Source organism: Mesocricetus auratus, unplaced genomic scaffold (genome assembly GCF_017639785.1).
Source record: "Mesocricetus auratus isolate SY011 unplaced genomic scaffold, BCM_Maur_2.0 Super-Scaffold_100013, whole genome shotgun sequence".
Classification (NCBI taxonomy): domain Eukaryota; kingdom Metazoa; phylum Chordata; class Mammalia; order Rodentia; family Cricetidae; genus Mesocricetus; species Mesocricetus auratus.
This window is the reverse complement of record NW_024429196.1, coordinates 49,435,318-49,462,191: the sequence shown is the minus strand read 5'-3', so window position 1 is coordinate 49,462,191 and position 26,874 is coordinate 49,435,318. Positions and strand designations below refer to the sequence as shown.

Here is a 26,874-nt window from a genome sequence, read left to right as displayed (position 1 = left end):
GGGCAAACTATGTGACCTTGGGCAGTAGATCAGTGTTTATCTCCAGCATACAAATGGACTTCGTGTGTCCATAACACAAAGAGGGATGCTCTCTCAGCCTGGACTCTTAGGGGAGTGCCTGGACCCTGCCCTGAGTGAAAAGACAGACTCTAAATATCCCCTATGTGGAAGGAAGTAGGGTGGGAGGCTAGGGGGATGGTGGGGGAATGCAGATGGAGGGGAGAGAGAGGGAACTGGGATTGACATGTGGAGCAAGCTATTTAAATTAAAGTAATAAAAAGTAGCTAAAAAGATACATGAAATAAAATGTACTAGGGGTGTGTGAAAATTTATGTTCTTTTGATATGTCATTCAGTGGAGGTAGATAACAGTTACATAGTTTCAGGAAGACCCTGGAAATTATCACATTTAGTAGGATTCTGCATGGCAGAATTTATCCACTAGAAAGAATACAGGGAGGTTTTCAGGACAAGGTAAGCTGACCAAAACACTCTCAGGCTAGGTGTGCTTGGTGGACAGGACAAAGAAACCACTGGATGAACTAGAAATGTTGCAGACCAGTTAGACTGACGGAAAATGAGCTACACCATGTTTGAGCTGCTTACATATAGTATGTGAGGTGCTGCAGATTCTAGTCATCCTGGTGTGAGTTTGGGTAATCTACCTCTCCTTCAGTCATATCTTCTGGTTGTATCCTTTCACTCATACTAGTGCATATAAGTGCATATAAGTTCAATCAGATAACCGGTTTGCCTTTATAGAGTTTATGTTACCCTTACTTTATTCTACCATCATTACTTATCTTCTATGACCTGATGAGTGTTTATTTATCCTGGAGAGTATTAGTATCATACAATATCTCATATCCATGACTTAGATTAAAGAGTGGTACTGCTTTTGCCCCACTAATGAAAATACATTCAAAACATCAAATTTCTAGAATGTTTGTTTTGTATGAATGTGATGGTCATGTGTCTCTGAGTGTGTGTCTCTCTGTGTCTCTGTCTCTCTGTGGGTGTTTGAATGTTTTCATTATATGTAAACATACATGTCTTCCTGATGTATTATGGTTGTGACAAGTTCACACACATGTCTTGTGTCTTCTTTCTTCTGATAGGCTAATGATACCACACACATGAGTCATAGGAAATGGATAAATTAAACCAGTGCTGGCTTGGACTATTGATTCTTACTGGATGACATTAATACCATGTAGATTTATGATTCATTGTTTTAGAGGAGAACATGCTACCAACAGGATTACTCAGGTTTCATTAACTCTGTGATCTCTTATGCAGAATGGACCGCCATCATATGCCTACTGTAGCAACAGCAGCATGAATAGTAGGACTTGAGGCATATTCCACAAGATAAATGACATTTTTCTTTTTATAAACCAGATTGAAATCTCTTGTCTCCTTATGTCAGAGGTCTCAAGGAAGGATTTGATGCTATTATTCTGCTAAAAAACTTTTAATCAACAGTCCCTTAAGTCCCTCTTTTTATACCTGTCGATTTGGGAAACTCTCATTTCTCATCAGAGACCATTCTTACATATCACATAGTGATATATTCAGGAATTATTAACTGTTTAACATGGACAGAATGAGTTACTGAAGAGTGTTCAGCTTCCAGTGAGGTAAAAATACAGTAAGACAATGTGTTCAAGAAATGTGAGGGCCATTTTATACACTTATCCACAGCAGATGTTTCTAAATTCATAAGAACTTCATATAATCAAACCAAGAGCAAATTCCATCATTACTGAAAAAGGAGATAATGAGTTCCTTCAACATTCTGAACTGTTACTCAGAGTGATGTCTTCTGGAGGAAGGAAAGTGAATTTTCTATAAGGATGGAGACTTTCAGAGACTACCCATGCTCAAGTAGATGATCTGAAACCCATGGTAGCTACTGTAGTAAGGAGATTCCATGGCATCAAATCAGAATGCATGAAGTTGGAAGGGGCAAGTGAGGGAGCAGATGGTGGAGGAATTGGAAGAGAGGTTGTGGCACGTGTCTTTTCTGGAAGCTATTTAAACACATGAAAGAAATTATTAAACATTAAAAGCTATGCATCTTCATAGCTGCTTTCAGCTTTATTATAAAACTGTAAAACTGCTACAGCAATTTCTCTGCACCAGATTTTGGAACAACAGAAAAAAAAAGATTTTCTATGGTTAAAAATCAGGAGCAATTAGCTGTTTTCACTTTCTTAATGTAGATAAAAATATACTTTTAGTTAAATTTTTTGACTAATACATAACTAGAATGAAAGTTTATGAAATAGGACCAACTCTTTTTTCTTGTATATTTTAAAGAAAACAATCAGTTTTAATTAAAAAGGATTCCTTAAAACATGGATCAGAAACACATGAAACGTTACCACAGTGAATAATCATTTTTAGAACAATAAGCATGCTCTGAATTCACCTGATATTATATTTATAAATTGTTAAAAATACTATTTTTCTTCATTCTTTACTCATATGACACATCCTGACTACAGTCTTCCTTCCTCTCAATCCTTCCAGTTCTTTCCCCAACTCTTCCCCTTTAGCCTGGATCCACTATTCCTAGTCTCCCTTCAGAAAGGAGCAAACCTTCGGGGATATCAGCTGTACATAGCACAAAATGATTCAGTAATAGTAGACCCAAACCCTCCTATCAAGGTTGGACTATGCAACCCAGTAGGAGGAAAAGGTTCCCAGAGAAGGCAAAAGAGTCAGGGAAAAACATACTCCTACTGTGAGGAGTTCAACTAAAACCTGAAGCTACACAACTACATCATTTATGCGAAGATTAAGTGTAGACCCAAACAGGTTTTTTGTCTGTTCCTTCAGTCTATGTGGGCTCTAGTCAGCCCTGCTTATGTGATTCGGTGTGTTATGTTCTACTGGAGTCCTTAATCTCTCTGGATCCTATAATTCCTCCCCTCTTTTACAGGGTTCCCTGAACTCCAACTATTGTTTCGATGTGGGTTAGTGCTCTGTACAAGGAAGTCTCTCTGATGATGATTCAGCTAGGCATCGATTTATGAGAATAGAAAATTTTCATTAGGAATCATTTCCTTTCTTTTTTCTTCTCAATTGTATTTTTCTACCCTATTTCTACCTGAGTTCTCTACCCCCAAATTTTCCAGTTCCAGGAAGTGTAGGGAATGAACTCCTTCTTATGACTCACATGTTAGATAAGCCATCTGTTAGTCATTTCCATAGGCCCTGAGCCATTTCCCCAGCACATCTTGCAGTCATTACAGTTGGATTGGTGTCCCAGACCCCGCACTGGGACCCTTGCCTGATTACAGAAAATGTAAGACCTCAGAAAAATGGGAATCTATGTATCTCAACACCCAGCTCTACCACACTTAGGCATATATCCAAAAGTCACTCTATCCTATGGCAAGGGCACTTGCTCAACTATGGTAATAGTGGCTGATATCCTGAAACTGGAAAGAAAATAGACGTCCCTCAGCTGAAGAAGGAAGAAATAACATGTGGTGTATTTGGATGTTGGAGTATTATAGAGCTATTCGAATTAAATGATGTCATGAAATATTCAGGCAAATGAATGAAACTTGAAAAAATTATTGAGTGAAGTCACCCAAAACCAGAAAGACAAACATAGTATTTACTAACTTATAAGTGAATATTAACTATTTATTACAGGATAATCCCACAATGAACAGGAGACTCAGATAGGATAAGAAAAAAGAAGTGCTCTAGTAAAAATACAGGATTCTCCTAGGAACTGGAAAATAGAATATATTTTATGGGTGCATTTTGGGCAAGTGGGATAGAGAAAAAGATAGATCAGGTAGGGAAGGTAGGGGCAGATGGGACAGCACAGGCAGAGACAACTGGAGGAGGGGAGGCATTTGAGGGGTAATGAGGAAACATAGGGCAGTAGAAAATTCCTGGAACCTGTGAGGGTGGCACTATAAAGAATGCCTAGTAAAGGAGAATATGGAACCTGAATCAGCCATCTTACTTTCTTTTTTAAGCTCAGTTCCTTTTTTTGGCCTTAGTGTGATTAAGAGACATGACATGACAAGATCGAATATTGGAAACTTATAGCAAGAAAACTTTGTAAATGTTTTTGAGTTTATTTGTACATGTACACACATGACTCTTTTGAAGAACGAGTACAGTTGCACACATATGGCTTTCCTATAGCAATCAACAGGGCATCATACCAGAGTTTCTTCTCCCCTCTAGTAATGAGAGTCATGGGATTCTAGACAATTTGTCAGGTTTATAAAGAAATGCCTTGATGTATTGATCCATATGACTAAACCAACACAAATATTGTTAAAAGTTGAGATAACTGAACTAGTGCTTCTCCCACACTGTTCAGATTGAAGATTCCACTCCTAAGTGTGCTCATATGCCTTCGAACATTGGAAGCAAGCAGTGTTTCTGCTTTTGTATAGATGATTTCCCACTTTCTTAAGAATCTGTTTCTAAATCCCCTTGTTTCATTATGTCTTTGTGTCTTTTCTATCTAAGTCTGTTTTGACTGTAAATGATTTTCAAGTGGAAAGGCTCTATCTGTCTTTTACTGGGTATTTTGGAAAGTTGTGGTTAAGGAGACAGTTCTGTAGTAAAGTCACATTTGAAAGAACGTAGAAAGATTTCAGATTTCACCAGTTACTAAAATTTAACACCACTTTAGAAATAGATATCTAAAATTACTTACCTTTAAAAATATTTTCAGTTATTCTTTGAGAAATACATACAAGGTATTTGCTTATAATTCCTCCTTCTTGAAGTGAGCATGAATGTCTTCCATGTTCTTCCTTCCAACATCATGTTCTTTTTCCATCTAAACTAAGGGTAGAGTTAAATCCATCTGGAGTACCTAGTCTTAAGGGTGGGACATGTCTCAGAATTTGGTAGATATAACCAGTGCCACAACATTAAGAAACAGAAAAAGAAAAAGAGAAATTAAAATTAAAAGAAAGAAACAAAGTTCTTGATTTTTTCCTTCTCCTTAAACAGTGTCTCTCATTCTGTGAGTCATGACCCCCAAGGGTGTGCATAACAGTAGCAAAATTGCATTTACAAAGTTGCAACAAGTTAATACTATGCTTGGGGGTCACAACAACAAGAGGAACTCTATTAAAGAGTTTCAGCATTAGCAAGGTCGAGAACAACTGACCACTCAACTATCTGTTGTAGACAGTTTGTGATGGGTGAGATGTTGTGACAATTTCCCCTCCTCTGTGCTGGAATTTGTTCTGGCATGATGTTATGCAAGGGTTATACATTCTGTCACTTGAAGTTCTAGCTAGAGCAAGAAAACAACAAATGGAGATCAAGGGGATACAAATTGTAAAGGAAGATGTCAAACATTCACTTTTGCAGATGATATGATTACTTACATAAGTGACTTGAAAAACTTCTACAGCTGATAAATACCTTCAGCAAAGTGGGAGAATACAAGATCAAATAAAAAATCAGTAGCCCTACTATATACACAAATAAAAGTGCTGAGAAGAAATCAGAAAACATCATCCTTTACAATTGCCACAAACAATATAAAATACCTTGGGGTAATGCTGATCAAATAAGTGAAAGACCTATATTGCAAGAACTTTGAGTCTTTAAGAAATAAATTTTAAAAAATACCATAAAATGGAAAGATCTCCCATGCTCTTGAATAGGTAGGATCATTGTAGCAAAAATGGCAATCATGCCAAAAGCAATGGACACATTTAATGTAATCCTCATCAATAAACCCTGCAAAATTCTTCATAGACATTGAAAGAACAATTCTCAACTTTCTGTGGAAAAACAAAAGACCCAGGATAGCTAAAACAACCCTGACAAACAAAGGAATAGCCAAAGTTGTATTACAGAGCAATAGTCAAGAAAACAGCTTGGTATTGTCAAAAATAGACAGGTAGACCAATGGAAATGAATTGAACCCCTGATATTAAGCCACACATCTATAAACACCTTATTTTTGACATAGAAGCTAAAATTATACAATGGAAAAAAGAAAGTATCTTCAACAAATGGTGCTGGCATAACTGGATGCTGGCATGTAGAAATCTGTAGATAGACCCATGTCTATCACCATGCACAAAACTTAAGTTCAAATGGATCAAAGACCTCAAAATAAATGCAGCCACAATGAACCTCTTAGAAAAATTTGGAGGTACCCTTGAACATAACACCAGTAGCACAGACACTGAGGTCTACAATTAATAAATGGGATCTCCTGAAACTGGGAAACTTTTGAAAGGCAAAGGACACAGTCAACAAGACTAAAAGGTAGCCCAAAGAATGGAAAAAGATATTCACTAATCCCACATCTGACAGAAGGCTAGTCTGTAAAATTTAGAAAGAACTCAAGAAACAAGACTCCAAAACACAAAAAGATCCAATTAATAAGTGGGCTACAGCACTAAATAGAGAATTCTCAATAGAGGATTCTAAAATGTCTGATAGACACTTAAGAAAATGCTCAGCATCCTTAGCAATTAGGAAAGGGCAAATCAAAACAACACTGATATACCATCTTACTCCTGTCAAATGGCTAAAATCAAAAACACAAATGAAAGTTTATGCTGGAGAGGATGTGGAGCAAGTGTAACATTCCTCCATTGCTGAAGGGAGTGTCAACAAGAAGGAAATCAGTATGGAGATTCCTCAGAAAAATGGGAATCAGTTTGCCACATATCCAACAATTCCACTCTTAGGTATAAACCCAAAGGATGCACAGTCATACAACAAGGATGTCTGTTGCTCTATGTTCATAGCAGCATTCCTTGTCATAGCCAAAACCTGTAAACTACCTAGATAACCCCTCAACAGAAGAGTGGTTAGAGAAAACTTGTTATAATTACACAATGGATTACTACTCAGCAGAAAAAACAATGGCATCTTGAAATTTGCAGGCAAATGGATGGCACTAGAAGAAACCATCCTGAGTGAGGTAACCCAATCACAAAAAAAGACAGACATGGTATTTACTCATATAAATTGATTTTTAGACATTAATCAGGGGAGTGCCAGCCTACAATCCTACTCTCAGAGTGTTTGGGTAACATGTAGGACCCTAAGAGAGATATTCATAGTACCACAGAGAAGTGGAATAGGCAGGATCTCCTGAGAGGATTGGGAGCATGGGGCAGGGGGAGAGGAGATGAAGCTGGGAAAAAGAGAGGGGGAAAAGAGAAGGAGAGAGGAAGGCATGCGGGAGCAGAAAGGCTGAGTTGGGGGAAGAATAGAGGAGAGCAGGATGAGAGATACCATAATACAGAATGTCATTATTGGTTTGAGGAGAGATCTGGCACTAGTGAGATTTCAAGAGATCTACAAGGATGATACTGATTGCCAAAAAGAGCAGTAGTGGTGAGGCTACCTTAAATGCCCTTCCCTGATAATGAGATTGATGACTATCTTATATACCATCCTAAAGCCTTCATCCAGAGGCCAACGGAAGCAGAGGCTGACACCCATACCTAAACACTGAAATGAACTCCTGGAACCCAGTTGCAGAGAGGAAAGAGTGATGAGAAAATGGGTCAAGACCTGGTTGGTGTAACCCACAGAAACTGCTGACCTGAACAATGGGAGCTCATGAAGCACAGACTGATGCCTAGGAGGCTATTATGGGGCTGATCCAGACCCTCTAAATTTGGGGGCCAATGAGGAGGCCTCTGCAATCTATGGGGCCTGGGGTAATAGATCAGTATTTATCCCTGGCATACAAATGGACCTTGGGATCCCACTCCACATTAAGGGTTGTTCTCTCAGTCTGCACATATGGGGGAAGGCCTAGGCCCTGCCCTGGATGATGATATGACAGCTTTGGAGATCCCCCACGGAGGGTCTCACCCTTCCTAAGGTGTAGAGTGTGGTGGGTGTGTATGGGGTTGCTAGTGTTGGAGGGGCGCAGGGGAATAGGGAAAGGTGAGGGAGCTGGGATTTACATGTGAAGCAAGCTTGTTTGTAGTTACAATAAAAAAATGTCCTTTATCCCTCCCCTCTAAAAAAAGAGTAGATATGCAATAAATCTATCCCATTTATGGACGCAGAGTCCTATATCTAAGACACTTATTGTGACACTAGATTATAGACAGAGACCCATTGTTAGACTCTAATGGGTCTCTGTCTATAATCTAGTGTCACAATAAGTGTCTTAGATATGGGATGAGTACTGCACTTTTCTATGAAAATACTGACTGACATTCCATAGATGTCATCTTATTGCTGTACTCACATAATGGAATAATAGTGGTTATCCTCCCTAGAGTACATGATATGTTTAGTCTAATCTTGTTTTTGAGCTCATTAAACAGGTCAATATGAATTCCATCTCATGGAGCAGTTATTCGGTCCAAGAAAATGTGGTTTGTCATTTCCACAACATTTTTTCAAAAGCAACAGTGGACATTTTTTCCATACAGATAGTTTTTTTCTTAATAGTGTTAAACAGCTGGCTGAAACTGATTGCTACTTGACTACTGTGAAAAACCATACAGAAGCTCCAGTATGAAAACCATAGCCAGTATCAACACAACTAGTTGTTATATTTTTTCACCTTCTAAAATGTCTGTACAACAAATGAAACTATTATCTAAGTGACATAATAAGCTATAAAATGGAAAAACTATCTGTATTACATTAGGCAGACATCTAGTACACAGAATATTCAAGTTACTCAAAAATTGAACACTGTGACCAAAAAAAAGATGAAGAAAACGAATTAAAAAATGAAGGGGATATGATACTTTATATAAATTTGTCTAAAAATATTGTGAAAACATGGAAACAATTGGATATGAAACTACTTAAGATTTGTTAAAATTGTGTAAAAACTAAGGAAAATGTTCAACATCCTTAACCATAAGTTGAATGTGAATTAGAATTGCTTTGACATTTCATTATTCCTGAATCTGAATAAGCATGATTATTCAACAAATTACAGTAGGTGGTGGCAATAGTGTGGAGAAAGGATTCAAGTAAAAATATTATAATCATTGTAGAAGCGTTATGCAGAGGATTCATAAAAATCAGAAAACAGGTCTGTCACAAGGTCCATCAATAGCACTGTGGCAATAAACTCAAAGAACTCTATATCTTATCATCCAGAATGGTGCTCAGTCATGTTCACTCTTGCTCAATTCATAGTATCCAAAATTTGAAATAGCCTCTGTGTCAATGAACTGAAGAATGGACTGTGATGAACATGTGGTATATTTGTACAATGTAGCATTCTTCAGGAAAATGAAAGAATTCAGGTAAATGGATGAAACCAAAATTAATTAACCTATTTGAGGCAGTGTGATACCTAAGATCCAGAAAGACAAATATTTATGTTTGCCTTATAATTGAAAGATTTTATACAGCAGATATGTTGATGTTTTCTTTGAACTAGAATGCTTGTCTGATTTATATGAACTTAACACAATTAAGACAGAACACCAATTGAGGAAAATTTCCTAAACAGCTTGGCCTTCCAGTGATCCTGTTGTGCATTTTCTTGAATGATAATTGATTTGGGCAATGACCCGGTGGGTGATACCTTGGAGTGTAGACAGCAATATGAGCAAGAGATAGCGAGCAGGTCCATAAATGGCATATCTCCATGGCCTCTGCTTCAAGTCCTGCCACCAGGTACCAGCCTTTAGTCCCTGCTATGACTTCAATGATGGGCTGTCATAAGTAAGTATAGTGATATTACTAATTCTTCTCCATGTTACATTTTGGTCATGGTGTTTATTAAAACAACATAAACTCCAAGATAAAACCAACTATGTCTTACCACCGTTAAAGGCCACGAGATATGAAAGAACCTTAAAAAACAAGAAAAACTTAATCAATTAATGATTGACTATTTGTCCTTCTGCTGAGACTAACACAAACACATAAAACCACAGAATCTTAGCCAGTTTTGTCAGTCACTTTTCTATTGCTATGTCACAGTCCTTGAAATATTATCTTAAAAAGGGAATAGGGCTTTTGTTGTTGTGGTTGTTCATAGATTCAATGGCATTTTCCTGTAATTTAGTTTCACTGGCCCTGTGCAGCACAGTTGTCTATGGCAGAAGAATGGAACAGAGAAGGCTGTTTCTATCAAGCTGACTGAAGAGGAGGAAGGAAGACACAAATAATCCCAGAGGCAGAAATGAAGTAAAAAAAGATAAACATGAAGATAGATATAGAGAAAGGAAGGAAGGGCAGACACAGATATAGACTTGAGAATCACCTCACATGCCCTCAATTATTCATCCTTCTACATCAAAACCATAGCATCCTTCATTATGTACTACTTCCTTATGTTTCTACCATATTGCAACAAAATTACATTCTTTGGACTAACTCACCATCACTTGAGGGTTTGGTTATATCAAAACAAAAATTCTAAAAAAGAAGGACCTATTACATAAAGTTAATTAAAATGGATGGCAGCAGCAACTGAGCCCTGCTGGTCAAAGTGTGAATATCTTTCCATTTCTAAATTTTCTGTATCTTTTATATATCTTTTATAGGTTTGGTCTTTTAAGGTATGAAGTAGATGAGTGACTTGCAACTCATTAGTTTCAGTAATATAAATTTTCTGCTATATCTAATAATTTCAATAGACAGAAAAAAGGAATATTGCCCAATTCACTTACAAGGTCATAGTTACCGTGACACTTAACCACATAAAATTAACAGAATTACAGTAAATTTTTCTATGTAATATCTGGCTATGGATCTCTGCAGTCACTTCTGTCTGCTGAAAGGGGAAGCTTCTCTAATGAATTTCTCTTATGAATATAGAAGTAAAAATTCTCAATAAAATCCTTGCAAACTGAATCCAAGAACAAGTAAAAATAGCTAGATATATATGTACCAGTCACTTTCAAAGCTGGAAGCAAATGAGAAGCAAGATGTAAACTTCCAACTAGTTGACTAGGTGGATGGCCAGAGGATGAGTGGCTTCGACCAGCTCAGGGTCTGGCCCATCACCCCGGTGAACTGAACCTGGCCATGTCCTCTCTCTATCCCGTGATCCATGAAATGGTGCAACGAGTTGTATTTGCAGGGCGAGGTTGAAGACATTTACAAGTCTCTACACATGGATTTAAGTCAAGTTTGTCTCCCAAACCTTAGGGTTTTGTATTTTCTGTATTTTAATTTTACTGTTACCCTTGCCTATTGTCCTTTTTATCACAGTGTTGGAGATGAAGTAGGTATTTGCTTGTCCTCTATTACTGAAAAAAAAAACCTAATAACAAGCTTCCTAAAAATAAAAAATATCATTCACCATGATAAAGCCAAGTTCATCCAAAACGTGCAGAGATGGTGCTCATATGTAAATCATGAAATATAATCTACCATATAAACCAATAGAAAGACCAAGACCATATACATGGTCTTACCATTAGGTGCAGAAAAGCCATGGACAAAATTCCACAACCTTTCATGTTAAAATCCTGGAGATATTACAGATCCTAACAAAAGCACCTTACAGCAAGTCCACAGCTAACAGAGAAATGCATAACATTCCCACTGAAGTCAGAAACAAGTGAAGTTTGTTCACTCTCAAAATAACAAGTTAATACATTACTTCAATATTAGGTAGAACAACAAGACAAATGAAGAAAAAAGACATACAAATAGGAATTAAAAGGACAAAGTATTTTTATTTGTAAAGGCATGATAGTATACATGACTCAACCTAAAATTTCAGCAGGAAGCATTCAAGCTGCTTAATGAGTTGCAATGTGTCCTTTTCAGAAATCTCTTTGTCTGAACTCTTCAGAAAGTTCAGCTGGCCTGTGACAGGTATCATGGCTATTCTTTTCTTACTTCAGGTAGTTTGCCTTATTTGTCTTTCTTAGACATTTTGGCTTTACAGAGTATATACACTTGAGGATGGAGACACTTTGTAAACTGATCAGTTTCCTGGAAACTGTGAATGTAACTGAATTGTTCACTTCCTGTCATAAAGAACCTATCTGTAAGATGGAAAGCTCCCTTGAACATCCCTTTGTTTAGTGTCCTGTAAATATTCTGTGTTTTAGTGATATTCCTTCCAAAATTTAAAGCTTTAACCCTGGAAGAAAGTGCTACAAGACAATATCAACCCCCTACAGAGGTCCAGAAATTAGTAAAAGTCCATGGAAAACTTGAAGTAGATCCTTCCAAAGGAGAATTTAGAATGCAGATATATATAAAATTATATAATAGAGTTAAGGAAAAATGGAACCAGAAATGTTAAATGAGGTGAGGAATTGTAGAGAAGAATAGAAGAGGAAATACAGGGAGAGATACCTAACAGTAAAGACCTTCAGAAAAAGCCTTATGAAAACTCTTACTATATAAACTTCCTAAAATATAGACATATTCATATTCATACATTTTGAAGAGTTTAATGGAATTATCCTCCATTGGGACAATAATATCCCTTTAAGACACCAGAACAAGTAAACCATAATAAGCTAACAAGTAAAAGGTTCAGTGTTAGGAATGGGTCACATCTCTCAGATTTGCTGGACAGTGAGAGGACTCATAGATTGTCAAATAATACAGATTGTTGGCATTGCTATTGATTGCCCTTCAGAACCTGATGATCAACCCCTAACAACTTCATACTATCACAAACTACAAAACTAGATTAATTTTCTTTTATTTTCCTCATCTAAAATATTTTCTTATATCCCTGAATTACCTTCTGTACCTACACTGGCATCTATTGTCCTTTAGCACATGAACAGGAATTTTCCAGGCTGAAGTTATTCATCTTCTATAAAAAAAACCGACCTCATCAGGCTCTTCTTACTATTACCCTAGATTAATGTGCATATTCCATTTTCAAAGGGGATACCTGGTAAACATTTGAAGACATGTGATTTATAATTATTACTTCTTTATGTTCTGTATATGTGAATATCTCAGAGTTTTGTTCAAAATCAGAATAGAGTTATATCATACAATATTCAAGAAGAATGGTTAGATTGTTATACCTGCTTATTTGTCAGGGTTGCATTATGGTTTTGTTTTCCAGATTTCAGTCCTTTGCATCTTTAATATTTTCATCTCCAATAATGACTGAACTTCTTTTCACTCTTTTTTAAATGAGTGCAACAACTATTATACTGATCTTAATATAACATTAGCTTGTTTGTTTAAGATCACAATTTCAGAGAAAATATCCTCATAAAAAACAATTTTTTTCTTCTCAAATTGTACCTTTAATGTTCATGATGTGATTTATTAATCTATGTTATCAAAATTTCTCTACTAATTTTTATGTTTTAAAAATGGTTGCTGCTATTCTTATTATGTTGGGTGAAGTCCTTCATACGTAATCTTATGAAGTGAATATCCCAGAGGCAGTAGAAAGCAGAACCACTCTGATGTGACAGTGAGTAACTGCTGATTCTTCTCAAATATCTTTTCTGCATTCCCTTTGGTAGCTGTGTAAATCACATCTGCTTCCTCTTAATCTTGCCTGAAATCTTCAGACTTCAATTAGAATATAACCACTAAGAGACATCTTCCCATGTCCTCTGGTCTGCTGTACTGTTTCTATAAAGGAGGGATAGCCTTCTTTGTTTTATACTTCTATTTTTTTTATTATTTTTTTTTATTTTCCATTTTAAATTTAGATAAGAAACAAGGTTGCTTCACAAGTCAGTACGAGGTCCCTCTCCCTTTCCCTCCCCTCCTCCCGTGCCCTCCCCCCCATCCCCCCCCCGTTATCCCCTCATTCCCCCAGGGAGGGTGAGGCCCTCCATGGGGGTGTCCATAGTCTGTCATTTCATATAGGGCAGGGCCTAGACCCTTCCCCAAGAGTTCAGGGTGAGAGTGCACCTCACATTGTTCTATGGGAGTCCAGGGACCGTGTGTATACTTGGGATGGGTACTGATCTGCTGTCCAAGGCTCAATTTATACTTCTATTTTTAATGTATTAAAATGCTCTGTATTCTGAACTACAGAAGAGGGAAACCTGCTTCTTTCCTAAGATGGCCCTAAGGATTATCAAGGTGGCAAATGGGCAGACACTAGAGAAATACAGATCTGTTTGATATTTCTTTCCTACTACATTTTTGAAAGTTTAAATTAATGATACTTAAGGATAGTACAATATTATTGAACTCCTATAGTTTGTTATCAGACTAAAATTTTGCTCACAGAATGGTTTCCTTTCATAAGCTCCTTCAGATATCCACTCCCTTGATACAGTTGATCTAATAAGTGGCACCAGTGTTTTGGCTTTGGTCTCATGTAAATTCTCTCCCTTCATTCACAGTGTTCTAAAATAAAGTTAATTGTGTCTTATGTGTTTGCCAAACTTGAGGTTCTTGAATGCACATCACAAAAGCCTAGACCCAAATTATATTAACCCCAAAAGACTTCCATAAATTTTCACATTGAGTCTGTTTTTTCTAAAGAATTAGACTTTATTTTATAGAAAGAATTCCATCATAACCATTCATACACTGAGAAGGGAAAGAAAGCATTAAAGTACTGGGTCAACATGAATGATGACAGGAGGATATTTCTGGGTTGTGCACTCAGCACTCACTGATAAAAAATACACTCATTATTATAGGCAACTCTGCACCTCAAGACCTTGAGAAAAGTGTCAACCTTATGTGTATCCCTTTTCAGGCAACGGCACAGGTTAAAAAAGGTAAAGAGGCGAGTCTCTTCATCAGTTGACTGTAAATCTGACACGCCGGACCAATCAGGGTAGGCATCATCTTCATATTCAACCTGGGTCTGAACATCAAATGGAAAGGTATTATTGATATTATCACCTTTATCTATCTGTCTCTCTGTTTCTCTGTGTCTCTCTATGTCTCTCTGTGTCTCTGTCTCTCTGTGTGTGTGTGTGTCTGTCTCTCTCTCTCTCTGTGTGTCTGTCTGTCTCTGTGTGTGTGTGTGTGTGTGTGTGTGTGTGTGTGTGTTTGTGTGTATGTGTAATATAAATGATGTGGGTGTCAGTCATCAATTTTGGGCAAAGTTCCTCCAGTGACATCTACTTTGATTTTTGAGAGACGTTTTCTTCCTTTTTACTGTAATTCATGACACAACTCCTTAAATCTCATTGCCTATTCTGAGGGCTACAAAGAGAAGACACCACATCGATATTTGACATAAATTCTGGAAATGGAATCAGGTGCTCACAAATGGAAACTAGCCACTTAAAGACATGAGGTCTCTCTCAGTTCATATTCCTTGTAAATTATTAGTATTGTTAGTGTACTTTGGTAGGCCATAGAGAAACCTTGGAAAATCATGTAAAGGCATTTGACACCAACACATAATTTGGAGACAAGCATAACATGTATTTCCTGACATGTCACTGACTTCAAATGAGATATATCCATACACAAGTAGACAGATAATGAGTCAGCAAGATAATATTTGGCTATATGTGTGGAATTAAATAAACATCATGGAAAGGGCTAGTATCATCCTTTCATTTGGGGTATTTTTACATGCTCTCAATACTTTCCTAGATGTATCCTTCATACCAGACTGGTTTTGGTGGAGTGCCCTGATCCTTTCTTTCTTTTCAGATCAATCCATTCTATACTTTACATTCTATACTTTACATTCTATACTTTACATGAGTGGTATATTTCATTTAATATATTATGGTACAGGTTATCCAGACAGTGGTTGCTTTAAGATCATCTGTGTTAGATGAAGTGTCCACACCATTGCATAAAGATACTATGGAATTTACTAGGAAACACACAACTATTTTCTACAGGGATCACTGTTCCATGGGCCTATAAAGTATCTTGTATTTGAGTACCTCAAAATTGTTTTAAATTACTAATTTGCAAACTTTATGAATAGTATAAATAAAGACATGTGTTGAAACAGCTTACCCTATTGAGGATGGTCTCAAGCCCCTCCAGAAGTATATGATTTCTGTCCTTCACAGCTTTGGCTGTTTTCAGCATATTATCAGATGCTCCTGAGAGAGTAGGCACTGCAGACAACAGGTGTTTCAGTGGTTCTTCCCAGGCATGAGTAATGTTGACGATTGCTCTCAGAAGGTCTTCGGTCTAGGAAAACATCAGTGAACATCATAGTATACCACATACCACACAGGTATGTAGAGAGATACTTCTATTTTTTTCAGTACGAGATGCAAACTACAGTATATTTTTATTAGTTGCAATATATTAAACATTCTATCATTTGTCCCCATTGTCAAAATTGTTCTCTTCACCTGCTTATGCTATCAATGAAAAAACTGGGTTTACAGGCATCAGTACATGTCCAAAGATACGACTCATTTAATATAGATGCCAACACTGTCAGGAATTAATGGTTCAAATGATTTCTACACTACTGAATCCAGTTGGTTTCCTATATACTTACTTGAGACTTAGAGTAAAGAGTTGACTGGAGAAAAAGCATGCATTTCATGTATCTGCATGCTTCCTCCACCATTAGCTCTAGAGATGTTGGCTGCTTACTGACATATACAGAAGAAAATCTATTACAAGGAATTACTTTAATTCCTGGCATCTTTAGAAATAAGAATGGAATTTCAACCCAGTGTGTGTTACCTCCAGGCGAAAGTCAAACCAAATAGATGATTTTAATAGCCGTTTACTAGGATGTTTGTGAAGAAATGCACAAGCTATGAAAATAAAGACTAGACATATGTTCACATAGAATTAAAAAATGTTTATGAATGAAATGGGCAGACAAGTTGCATCATAAATCTAATATCTAGGAGAACTAGACAATAATGATTAATAATGATTTCATGAAATGAAAGAAGTTTAGTGTAAATTCATACTTGATATGCAAGAGAAATGACTTTTCCCAACTGTTTAGCGCCTCATTTCATTGTCTTCTTAAAATAACACTTGTCAATATTAAAGTTTTCAATGACAAAAGTATGCTATTTATACTTTCCAGATAAGTAATCCTTATAAATGGTTTCTTCTGTTCCCTTTTCTTTATATAGTCATACTGTGTTGATGAAACTACCTTATATCTGACATACTTGTGTTAGTTTGACATGCACCACTGCAGAGTAGTTGATGTGTGTGAGATGGATAAAAAAATTAATTTTATATAAATAAACTCATGTTTATGACAGGTAGCCAGGGGCAAGAGTTCATAACATATATACTTTAGATCTTCAGAGTTATGTAGACCTCATCAAAAGAGAAATCATCCAGAGGAACATGATATAGTCTAGAGGCAACTTTTCTACAGTTGAATTTCAGATAAGATGCAGGAGAGGCAGGGCAATCAGGGAGGACTGTAGAAATAATGATGGACTACAAATAGTTTCAGGATTGTCTAGAAACTTAAGAAGAAAGGACACACAATTCAGTTGTGTAACATGATGCAGAAGCAAGATCCTTTAATGTGTATCACAACATACGAGAATTTGCATTTATTCTCTATGTGTAGTAATATGTTATAAATGAGGATCAAGTTCCGATTAAAACTTTCCATTAACAAGCAGAAATTGTTTGTAAAAGGAGTTTTCTATGTGGACAAGTTAAACTCTGGGACAATGAGCTTTCATGCATTTTACTTACTTCTAAAATTATCACCTGTATGATATGATTGTTCTCTGACAGTTGCATCATCCTTTGTTTGGTCTGAAATTGCAACACCTCTTATGTGCAAGTAATCACACACAACACAATTAGCCTGTGTATAGCATTACATGCTCAGTATGAAACAGGGATTAAACCTACTTTTGTTTCATGGACTTGCTCACGAGTCTCTGGAGTATAGATGGGGGCTGTGTGGCATAGGCTGAGGGGCCTGTCTGTAAACCAACTTCTCTTGAAAAACTTTAAATCCTGGAAAAAAATAAATGATTTAATTTATTGGTGATTCAAAATGTAATAGAAACAAAACACATGATATGTTTGACAAACCCTACATTTTTGAGATTTAAGAACAAAAAAGGTGACTTACATTCCTGAGAAAGACAAAAAATATTTTGTGTCTAAATTAGCACTTCAATTTCACTAAGATACTGAGAAACATAACCCATGATTCTTTGCATTTACAAGTTTAAGGGTATCTATTTTGTTTTTAATCTTGTTTTTCACTGCTTATATGGTTTCAATTTTCTTCAGTTTTATTTCTATCTGTACACTAACTTCAATTTAGTTCTCCAGCACTAGTTTTCTTCTTATCTGTAGGTAAGGACTGCCCATAAAGCCAGAAAACTTGGATACATGACCAGGAAATCAGCTTTCAAATTGAGATTTTCAAAGTTGTTGTTATTTAAGTTAATATAGAAAAGATTGAAGTATCATTAAATTATTTACACTCTTTTGAGAGCTTGTGAAACTTCACATTCTTCACATTCCACCTTTTACTATATGATTCCTTTTATTACTAATAAAATTGAAATACTTGGAATTGGATACATGACTCATTCCAGCGTCATTACTGATTAGCCATAAGAAGTCCCATTTATATAAGTTTCCAGAAGCAAGTATATTACTTACAAATTCACGGTATATATCTGCAGCCAGGACAAATGTGGTATGAGAGTGGTCGACCACACGATTATACAGGGCTTCCATGGACAAAGGGCCAGTTGGTTTGGAGGCCACATGCTCCCAAAGAGGCAGAGTTGACACTAGCAGCAGCATACACACTCCTGCTGTCAGAGAAACGGCATGAGATGAACTATACAAATGAGGTTACAACAGTTAAAGAAGCTGAGAATGTACTCTGAAGTCACTCTGGTATACCTCATAGAGTATTCACTGTTACGACTTGGAAAATACAAAGATATAGTGACATTTTGTCTTTAGTAAAATTTTGAAATATGAGAGAATTTTCACAGTTTTCATTTGCTCCAAAGGAACTTCACAAGTCTGCAAAAACATGGAGTTTCAAAACCCATGGGCCAGAAATTACAAATCATTATCTACACATATATGAATTTCAGAGAATTTATGGCTCTCTTTCATTTTCTTAAATATATTAGTATTGTACCTAATTCATTTTCCTTATATGTATCACTTAAGACTTAGGTTACTTGATAGTTTATTCAGATTTATTTATTGATCACACAAATTGCTTACAAATTTCTATCTCTGTGCTTGAAAATAATTGGATAATTCATTTCAACTTGAGTTCTCAATATAGCCTCATTTTTGATAATGTAAATTGAACACATTGAGTTGTATTTTATTTTCTAGATGGTAACACTTGAAACGGAAGTTGTTATAAAACTGATGATTCTTAAATGCCAGTAACACTGACCCTTTTATCCTTCTGTTAAAACAAAAAACACAAAATATCTATGTTTGAAACACAAGGAAGATACTTCATGAAAAACTCAAACATAATTGAGCAAGTGTCCTCTAGAGAGATGTTTTAGCTCTGTATTGATTGCCCCTAAACTGATCAAATAGCAGTTCCCCCAAAACACAGAACAGGGCACACCAAAGAAAATTTACTGTACAAATAATCTAAGGCTTAGTTAGACTTCAGTCTTGGATGTATATGATGTGTGTCTACTTACCATGCCTTGGTAAAGACAAAGCAAGCTGCATCTTTGAGATGATCCACCACTATATGATCTTCAATTTCTGGAAAGCTTCTTGACCTGGGTGCTGCCTTCAGTGAACTTTCCACCTCCCATATATATACCACCATATTGTACCCAGAGCCAGACAGAGCTGGGGGCCAAATTGAATCAATGTCTCTAGATGCGCACCATTCTTCCCTCAGGGAGTATTAACATCCTCTTTACATTTAACACAGTTATATGTCAATATGTGTCATGCTGCATTTTCATACTATGATCCATAGTGTTCTGTCATTCTCCAAATCAGCAAGGCCATCTCTTCTAATTCATTACTCATTTTAAGGTAAGCAGAGAAAGGAATTATTTCTCAATCTTTTCCCGAGTTTGCAGTCTTCATATGTCCACCATGTCTTCTGTCCCGTTCCCTAGTGGTTCCAGTAAGGATGAATGCTTTCAACAATCCAATGAATCTCCACATAAGCTCACTATTTCAGACTGTTATAACTAAGCACAAATCTCTTTCATTGACCATTACACTATAAAATATTTAACTCAAAATCAGCAGGTCTAAACACAAATGTTTAGAAGGCATTTTGACAAGCACATTATATCCATTTATGAAAAGTATACTTATAGTTGCAGAACATGACATGTTTAGGCATCTTTTTTTCCACTATAATATATTGATTGCTTTAAGTGGCTTGAGACCTCAAACAAATCATATAATTGTTGGTTGCGATGGCAACTGATACTCCATATTTTCACTACTTGCCACACTTTGACAGGGATGCTGATGGCCTTATCATGTCACTGATTCATAGTAATTTTAGGTAATTATCCTGAAATATTCTACATAGTGACTTATAATTATATTGAAAGATATTTCACGTTATAAAATGTTCTATAGCATAAGAGCCCCAAATTTTCATGTTGTATGAACAAAATATTCAATTTATTTACCAACTGTACTAATCATGTAACTCTGCTGTACAATTAACAACAATGGCAACAACATGGATAAATTTTTGGTATCATGTGCTTCTTAGGAAAATTTTCTGAAGAAGCAACTAACTTTTGATACCAGGATTTTAATTACCTTATATCTCTGATTTCCTATTCCAAGCCAGATGAGTCCTTTTTATAATTGTATTTTCACTGCTGAGTTTATTGTATTTCAAGATGGTTTGCTAGACCTGTAAGATTTAGTACATAGTCCTATTTGAAGGAGCTATTCAAAATGGTACATATTTCTGGGTTAAATAAAAATGTCAGTGGCATTAAGAATCTGTAAGTATACAAATAATATTTTAACAAGGTCTATTGGATAATGAAAAAGTACCAGGCTTATTCACAATATGAGGCAAGTTGATTATATGAGACTGTTTGGGAGAAACTACTCTCACTCTCCATAATCTACCAACATTTTCCAGAACCTTATATTTTTCACATTGGAATGTTGAATTTTACTGTCCCTCATAATAGAAAAAGAATTTGGGGGCATACTTCGATGCATTATGGAGTCAAATAGGCCCACAAACTGCTTGGTTCTTCCATACTCACTACTCCCTCAAGCTCCATTAAGAGCCATGACATACACTATCTACAGTAGTCTGGTCACTACAGGTGGCTTAGTGACAAAAATCTTTTTACTTGGAGGGTCCGATAATGACTTTGAAATTTCTATCTTAACATCTCCAATTAATTACAATAGCATAAATTTGCCTATAAGTAATCCCTAAGCAATCCCCTTATGTTATCTACATATGAATCTAATAACTCATCTCTCTTGATATTGTTAGTACAAGAGGGATATTTGATGCCTTAATACCTTCTTGACCTCAAACAAATATTGTCATTTAGCTTCCATAGACATACCATTTTTCCCATACCCCATATTGATTGCTTAAATACTTGGATCCTCCATATCCTCTCCTATGGTAATCATCATCCTGTGGTTAATCCATGATCCCTGAGCATAAAATATGAACACAGTCACTGTGTCCCACTCTGGCTATCAAACTGTCACATTTTTGTCCCGCTGACACATTATAGTGTATATTTCAGTTTTGTTGCATTTCAGCTCAGTAGATATTTCCAAAAAGAGATTAAAAGTCTCTGTCTTCTGACTATGCACTATAGAAGTCTGCATACCAGTGCTGTTTGTATTTCCTGCTTCCTGCAGAACATCTCTGCGCAAGAAAATAGGGACACTATGGGGCTTACAGCTTCAAAACCTTTAGATAGGGCCAGATTCTCAGCACTTCAGCCAGACTAAGGTGTGATCTGAACTGTGTCCTAAATAGTTTCAGAAATTGTAGGATCTCCCCAGTGAAATTTTCACTTTATACTCTCCCTAGTTCAATCAGATGGGAAACAAAAAAATCACTTTCTTTTTTTGATTTTTTTATTTAAGTTAAAAACAAGCTTGTTTCACATGTCAATCCCAGTTCCCTCTCCCTCACTTTCCCCACCAAATCCCCAATCCCCACCCAATCTCCACTCTGATCCCAGGGAGGCCTCCTCACTGACACCCACATTCAGGGCTTCTGGGTCAGTCCCATGCTTTCCACACAGCCATCAATCTGGAGTCCAAGAGCTCCCCCTTATTCAGGTCAACTTTCTGTGGATTAAACCAGCCCATTCTTAAGTCTTTTGCCCATCAGTTCCCCATTTCTGACACTGGATTCCGGGAGTTTAGTTCAGTGTTTGTGGTTGTCTGCCTCTGCTTTCATCAGTCGCTGGATAAAGGTTCTGTTTCCCAAACTCTCTTGCAGTGGAATTGTATGCTGGCACTCCCCTGATTCATGTCTAAAATCCATATATGAGTGAGTAATACCATGTTTGTCTTTTTGTGACTAGGTTACCTTATTCAGAATGTTTTCCTCTAGTGCCATCATTTGCCCCCAAACTTCAAGATTCCATTAGTTTTTTTTTCTGCTGAATAGTACTCCATTGTGTAAATGAACCACATTTTCTCTATCCACTCTTCAGTTGAGGGGCATCTAGGTTGCTTCCAGGTTCTAGCTATTACAAATAACCCTGCTATGAACATAGTGGAACAGGCATCCTTGTTGTATGAATGTGCATCTTTTGGGTATATGCCTAAGAGTGGAATTTCTGGGTCTGGTTGTAGACTGATTCCCATTTTCCTGATGAATCTTCATACTGATTTCCAAAGTGGCTGTACAAGTTGGCACTCCCACAAGCAGTGGAGAAGTGTTCCCCTTTCTCCATGTCCTCTCCAGCATAAACTGTCATTGGAGTTTTTGACTTTAGCCATTTTGACAGGAATGAGTTGATATCTAAGAGTTGCTTTGATTTGTATTTCCCGGATGGCTACAGATGTTGAGCACTTTCGTAAATGTCTCTCATCCATTTTAGACTCCTCTACTGGGAATTCTCAATTTAGTTCTATACTCCACTTTTTGATTGTATTCTTTGGAGACTTGCTTCTTGAGTTCCTTGTAAACTTTGGAGATCATCCTCTGTCAGATGTGGGGTTAATGAATATCTTTTCCCAATCTGTGGGTTTGGGAAACTTCACTTTCTTGTACTGATTCTTTCTTTGCTTGATTTCAGATGAATTTATAGAAACTGAATTATTGGTTTAAGGATCTCCTGCACATAAAAAACTTTGTTCTAAACTCACCATTGGGAAAATTTATGATCAAATGTCTCTGTGGTCATTTCATTGAATATCTTAATGTTAGTAGGTTTTCTCTGGTGCTCTGATGTAAGACTGAGGTTATTAATGTTACACCAATGCACACTTGCTAAACACACACACACACTTTGGTTTTCTGGTACTTTCAGGTGTTTCTATGTCTTTATGTATGAGAGTTTTGAGGATGTGTGTTCAGTTAGATTAGCCAGAGAGTAACCATAGTGTCATTTTCAAGAACATTGCTGACCTCACTTAAAAATAGGAAAGTTGCTTGCTGACCTGATTCTCACTAATTAAGATAAACTGGATGGGTATACATCCAGGAATCTTGGTGGATCTTTGTCCCCGATGCTAGGATTCAAGTTCATGACACAATGCCAGTTGTCCTTATTTCTGAGGATCAAACTCAGTATCAGTTGCTTATAAGCCAAACATTTCACAGAGTTCTCCATCTTCCATGCAGATTTTATGTGTAAAAAGTGTAATATTTGCTAAATATCATGATTCCAAGAGTTGTAGTAAATTCTCTGTGTTCTCTTTTGATTATTTGCAATGTATAGTAATAATCTGATAGAGTGTTTTGTTCAATTTGTTTTTATGTGACTATAAATTTGAGGTCTTTATGCTGCAGAAAATGGTTCTGTGTATTCTATTTAGTCTTTTTTTTTTTGGTTTTTCGAGACAGGGTTTCTCTGTATTGTTTTGGAGGCTATTGGTCCAGCCTGTCCCCAGAACTCCCGAGTGCTGGGATTAAAGACGTGCGCCACCACCGCCCGGCTCTATTTAGTCTTATGTGGTTTTCTTGTGTTTAATTATTTCATCTTTTTTACCTCATTTGTTTTATCAATGATATGTGGAATCATCTGATAGAGTATACTTTGTGTGGAGATCTTTGAAGTCAGGCATCTGTTGTTCTGCCATTTTCACAAAAATTTAACCCTTCCATCCTGGTGAGGAAAAATTTTTAAGAAAAAGAATGATAAATGCTACATGAAAAAGATGTCCTAAGAGGGTGGGAAAAATGTCCTTTTGAGATTTCATTCTGCTGAGAAGATCCTGAAATTTATCACATTCAGTAGGATCCTTCGTGGCAGAATTTATAAACTAGAAAAATTACAGGAATATTTTTAGAACAAAGTAAGCAGACCAAAACACTCTCAGGCTACCTGTGATTGATGGACAAGACAGAGAAGCAGCTGGATGAACTAGAAATGTTGCAGACCAATTAGACTGACTGAAAATGAGCTACATAACATTTGAGCTGCTGACATAGCATGTGTGGTGCTGCAGGTTTCTAGTCATCCTGGTGTGAGTTTGGGGAGATGTAACTCCCTTTCTGTAATATCTTCTCTGGTCGGTACCCTTTCACTCATACTAGTGCGATGCTTACATTAATATCACTGGTTTGCCTTTTCAGAGTTTATGTTACCCTTACTTTATTCTACCATCATTACTTATCTTCTATGAGTGGATGTGTGTTCATTTCTCCTGGGTCGTACAGTAATATCTCATATCTGTGACTTAGATTAAAGAGTGCTACTGCCTCTGTCCCACTGAGAATAGTATATTCAAAACATTTCTAGAATGTGTCAGCTATGTATGCATGTAATGGTCATGTTTCTCTCTGTGTGTGTCTCTGTGTGTCTCTATCTCTCTGTGGGTGTTTTTGTGTTTTGATTAGATGTGAACAAATGTGTCTTCCTGATGTATTATGGTTGTGAAGAGTTCACACAAATGCCTTGTGTCTTTGCTCTTCTGGTAGGCTAATGACACCACATACGTGATTCATAGGAAATGGATAAATTAAACCAGCATTGGCTTGGAATATTGGTTCTTACTGGATAACATTAATACCATGTAGATGTATGATTCATTATTTGAGAGGAGAAAGTGTTACCAAGAGAATTACTGAGGTTCCCTTACCTCTTACACAGACTAGCTGCCATCATATGCCCATTGTAGCAACAGCAGCATGAATAGTAGGGAATGAAGCATATAACACAAGAAAAACATTATTTCTCTTTTTAGGATCCAGATAAAAATTGCTTGTCTCCTTATGTCATAAGTCTTAAGGAAGGATTTGATGCTATTATTCTCTTCAAAAACTTTTAATCAACTATCCCTTAAGTCCTTTTTTATACCTGTATATTTGGAAAACTCTAATTTCTCATCAGAGAACATTGTTATATATTACATAATTATATTTTCAGAAATTATTAACTGTTTAACAGGGACAGAATGAGTTACTGAAGAGTGTCCAACTTCCAGGGAGGTAAAAATACAATGAGACAATATATTCAAGAAATGTGAGGGCCATTTTATACACTTATCCACAGCAGATGTTTCTAAATTCATAAGAACTTCATATGATCAAACCAAGAGCAAATTCCATCATTACTGAAAAAGGAGATAATGAATTCCTTCAACATTCTTAGTTGTTACTACCATGATCAAGTAGATGATCTTAACCCCATGGTAGCTACTATACTAAGCAGATTCCATGGGATCAAATCAGAATGCATGAAGTTGGAAGGGACAAGTGAAGGAGCAGATGGAATTTGAAGGGAGGTTATGGAATGAGAATTTATTGAGAGCCCTTTAAACACATGAAAGAAATTATTAATTGTTAAAAGCCATGCATTTTCATGGATTTTTCAGCTTTATTATGAAATTGTAAAACTGATGCAGCAATTTCTCTGTACCTGAATTTAGAACAACTAAAAGTAAAATGATTTTCAATGATTAAAAACCAGGAGGGATTACTTGTATTTACTTTCTTAATGTAGATACTAACATACTTGGAGTCAAAGTTTTTGACTAACACATAACTAGAATGAAAGTTTATGAAATAGGACCCACTCTTTTTTCTTATTCATTTTATAAGAAAAAAATAGTTCTAATGAAAAGGGGTTCCTTAAAAACATGGATCTGAAACACATGATGTATTACCACAGTGAATAATAATTTTTAGTAAATAAGAATGCTGTGAGTTCACCTGATACTTGATTTTATAAATTGTTAGATATATTTTTTTCTTCATTCTCCACTCATACAGTACATCCCAACTACTGTCTTCCTTCATCTCAATCCTTCCAGTTCTTTCAACACACCTCCCCTTTAGCCTGAATCCACTATTCCTCATCTACCTTCAGAAAAGAGCAAGCCTTCAGGGATATCAATTGAACATAGCACAAAATGATTCAGTAATAGTGGATACAAACATTCTTATCAAGGATGGACTACACAACCCAGTAGAAGGAAAAGGGTCCCAAGAAAAGGCAAGAGTCAGGGACACCCGTACTCCCACTGTGAGGAGTCCAACTAAAACCTGAAGTTACACAACTACAACATTTATGCGAAGACTAAGTGCAGAGCCCAGCAGGTTTTTTGTTTGTTGTTTCAGTCTATGTAGGCTGGAAGCGGTGGTGGCACATGCCTTTAATCCCAGCACTTGGGAGGCAGAGGCAGACGGATCACTGTGAGTTCGAGGCTGGGCTGGCTTCCAGGAAAAATGGGAGGTTCCTTTTCCTTTCACTTCCTTTTATAGCTACCTGTGTCAGTTTAAATATCCCTGCCCTCATGGGCGGATAGCTTTGTGGGGTTCACTCCTACAGGTGATCAGGCACAGTAAAATACATAGAATAGTGTTTGCCTCTAATTTCAGTACTGTTGTCTTAACTTCTCCCCAAGTGACTCAGGGATCATAATTGAA

The 26,874-nt window shown here is 36.6% G+C and overlaps 1 protein-coding gene across 1 annotated transcript; it reads right to left on the bottom strand.

Annotated features, from left to right (window-relative positions):
* Window positions 1-14,529: 14,529 nt before the first annotated feature.
* LOC101843114 (prolactin-3D1-like) lies at window positions 14,530-19,523 on the bottom strand. Its single transcript, XM_005066437.2, has 5 exons — window positions 19,493-19,523; window positions 18,465-18,622; window positions 17,697-17,804; window positions 15,852-16,031; window positions 14,530-14,730 (listed from the first exon to the last, which is right to left on the bottom strand). Exons 1-5 carry the CDS (start codon window positions 19,521-19,523, stop codon window positions 14,530-14,532), a joined length of 678 nt encoding a protein of 225 aa, XP_005066494.2.
* Window positions 19,524-26,874: the final 7,351 nt, after the last annotated feature.

Bases quoted from the DNA above. Each gene is read 5' to 3' on its own strand.
- LOC101843114 (XM_005066437.2), bottom strand. From the start codon at position 19,523: ATGCAGCTTGCTTTGTCTTTACCAAGGCATG. The intron at 17,805-18,464 runs GTAAGTAATATA...ATTTTTTTCCAG, and splicing joins CAGATATATACCGTGAATTT to GATTTAAAGTTTTTCAAGAG. The intron at 14,731-15,851 runs GTAAGCTGTTTC...TTTGATGTTCAG, and splicing joins TTGAGACCATCCTCAATAGG to ACCCAGGTTGAATATGAAGA.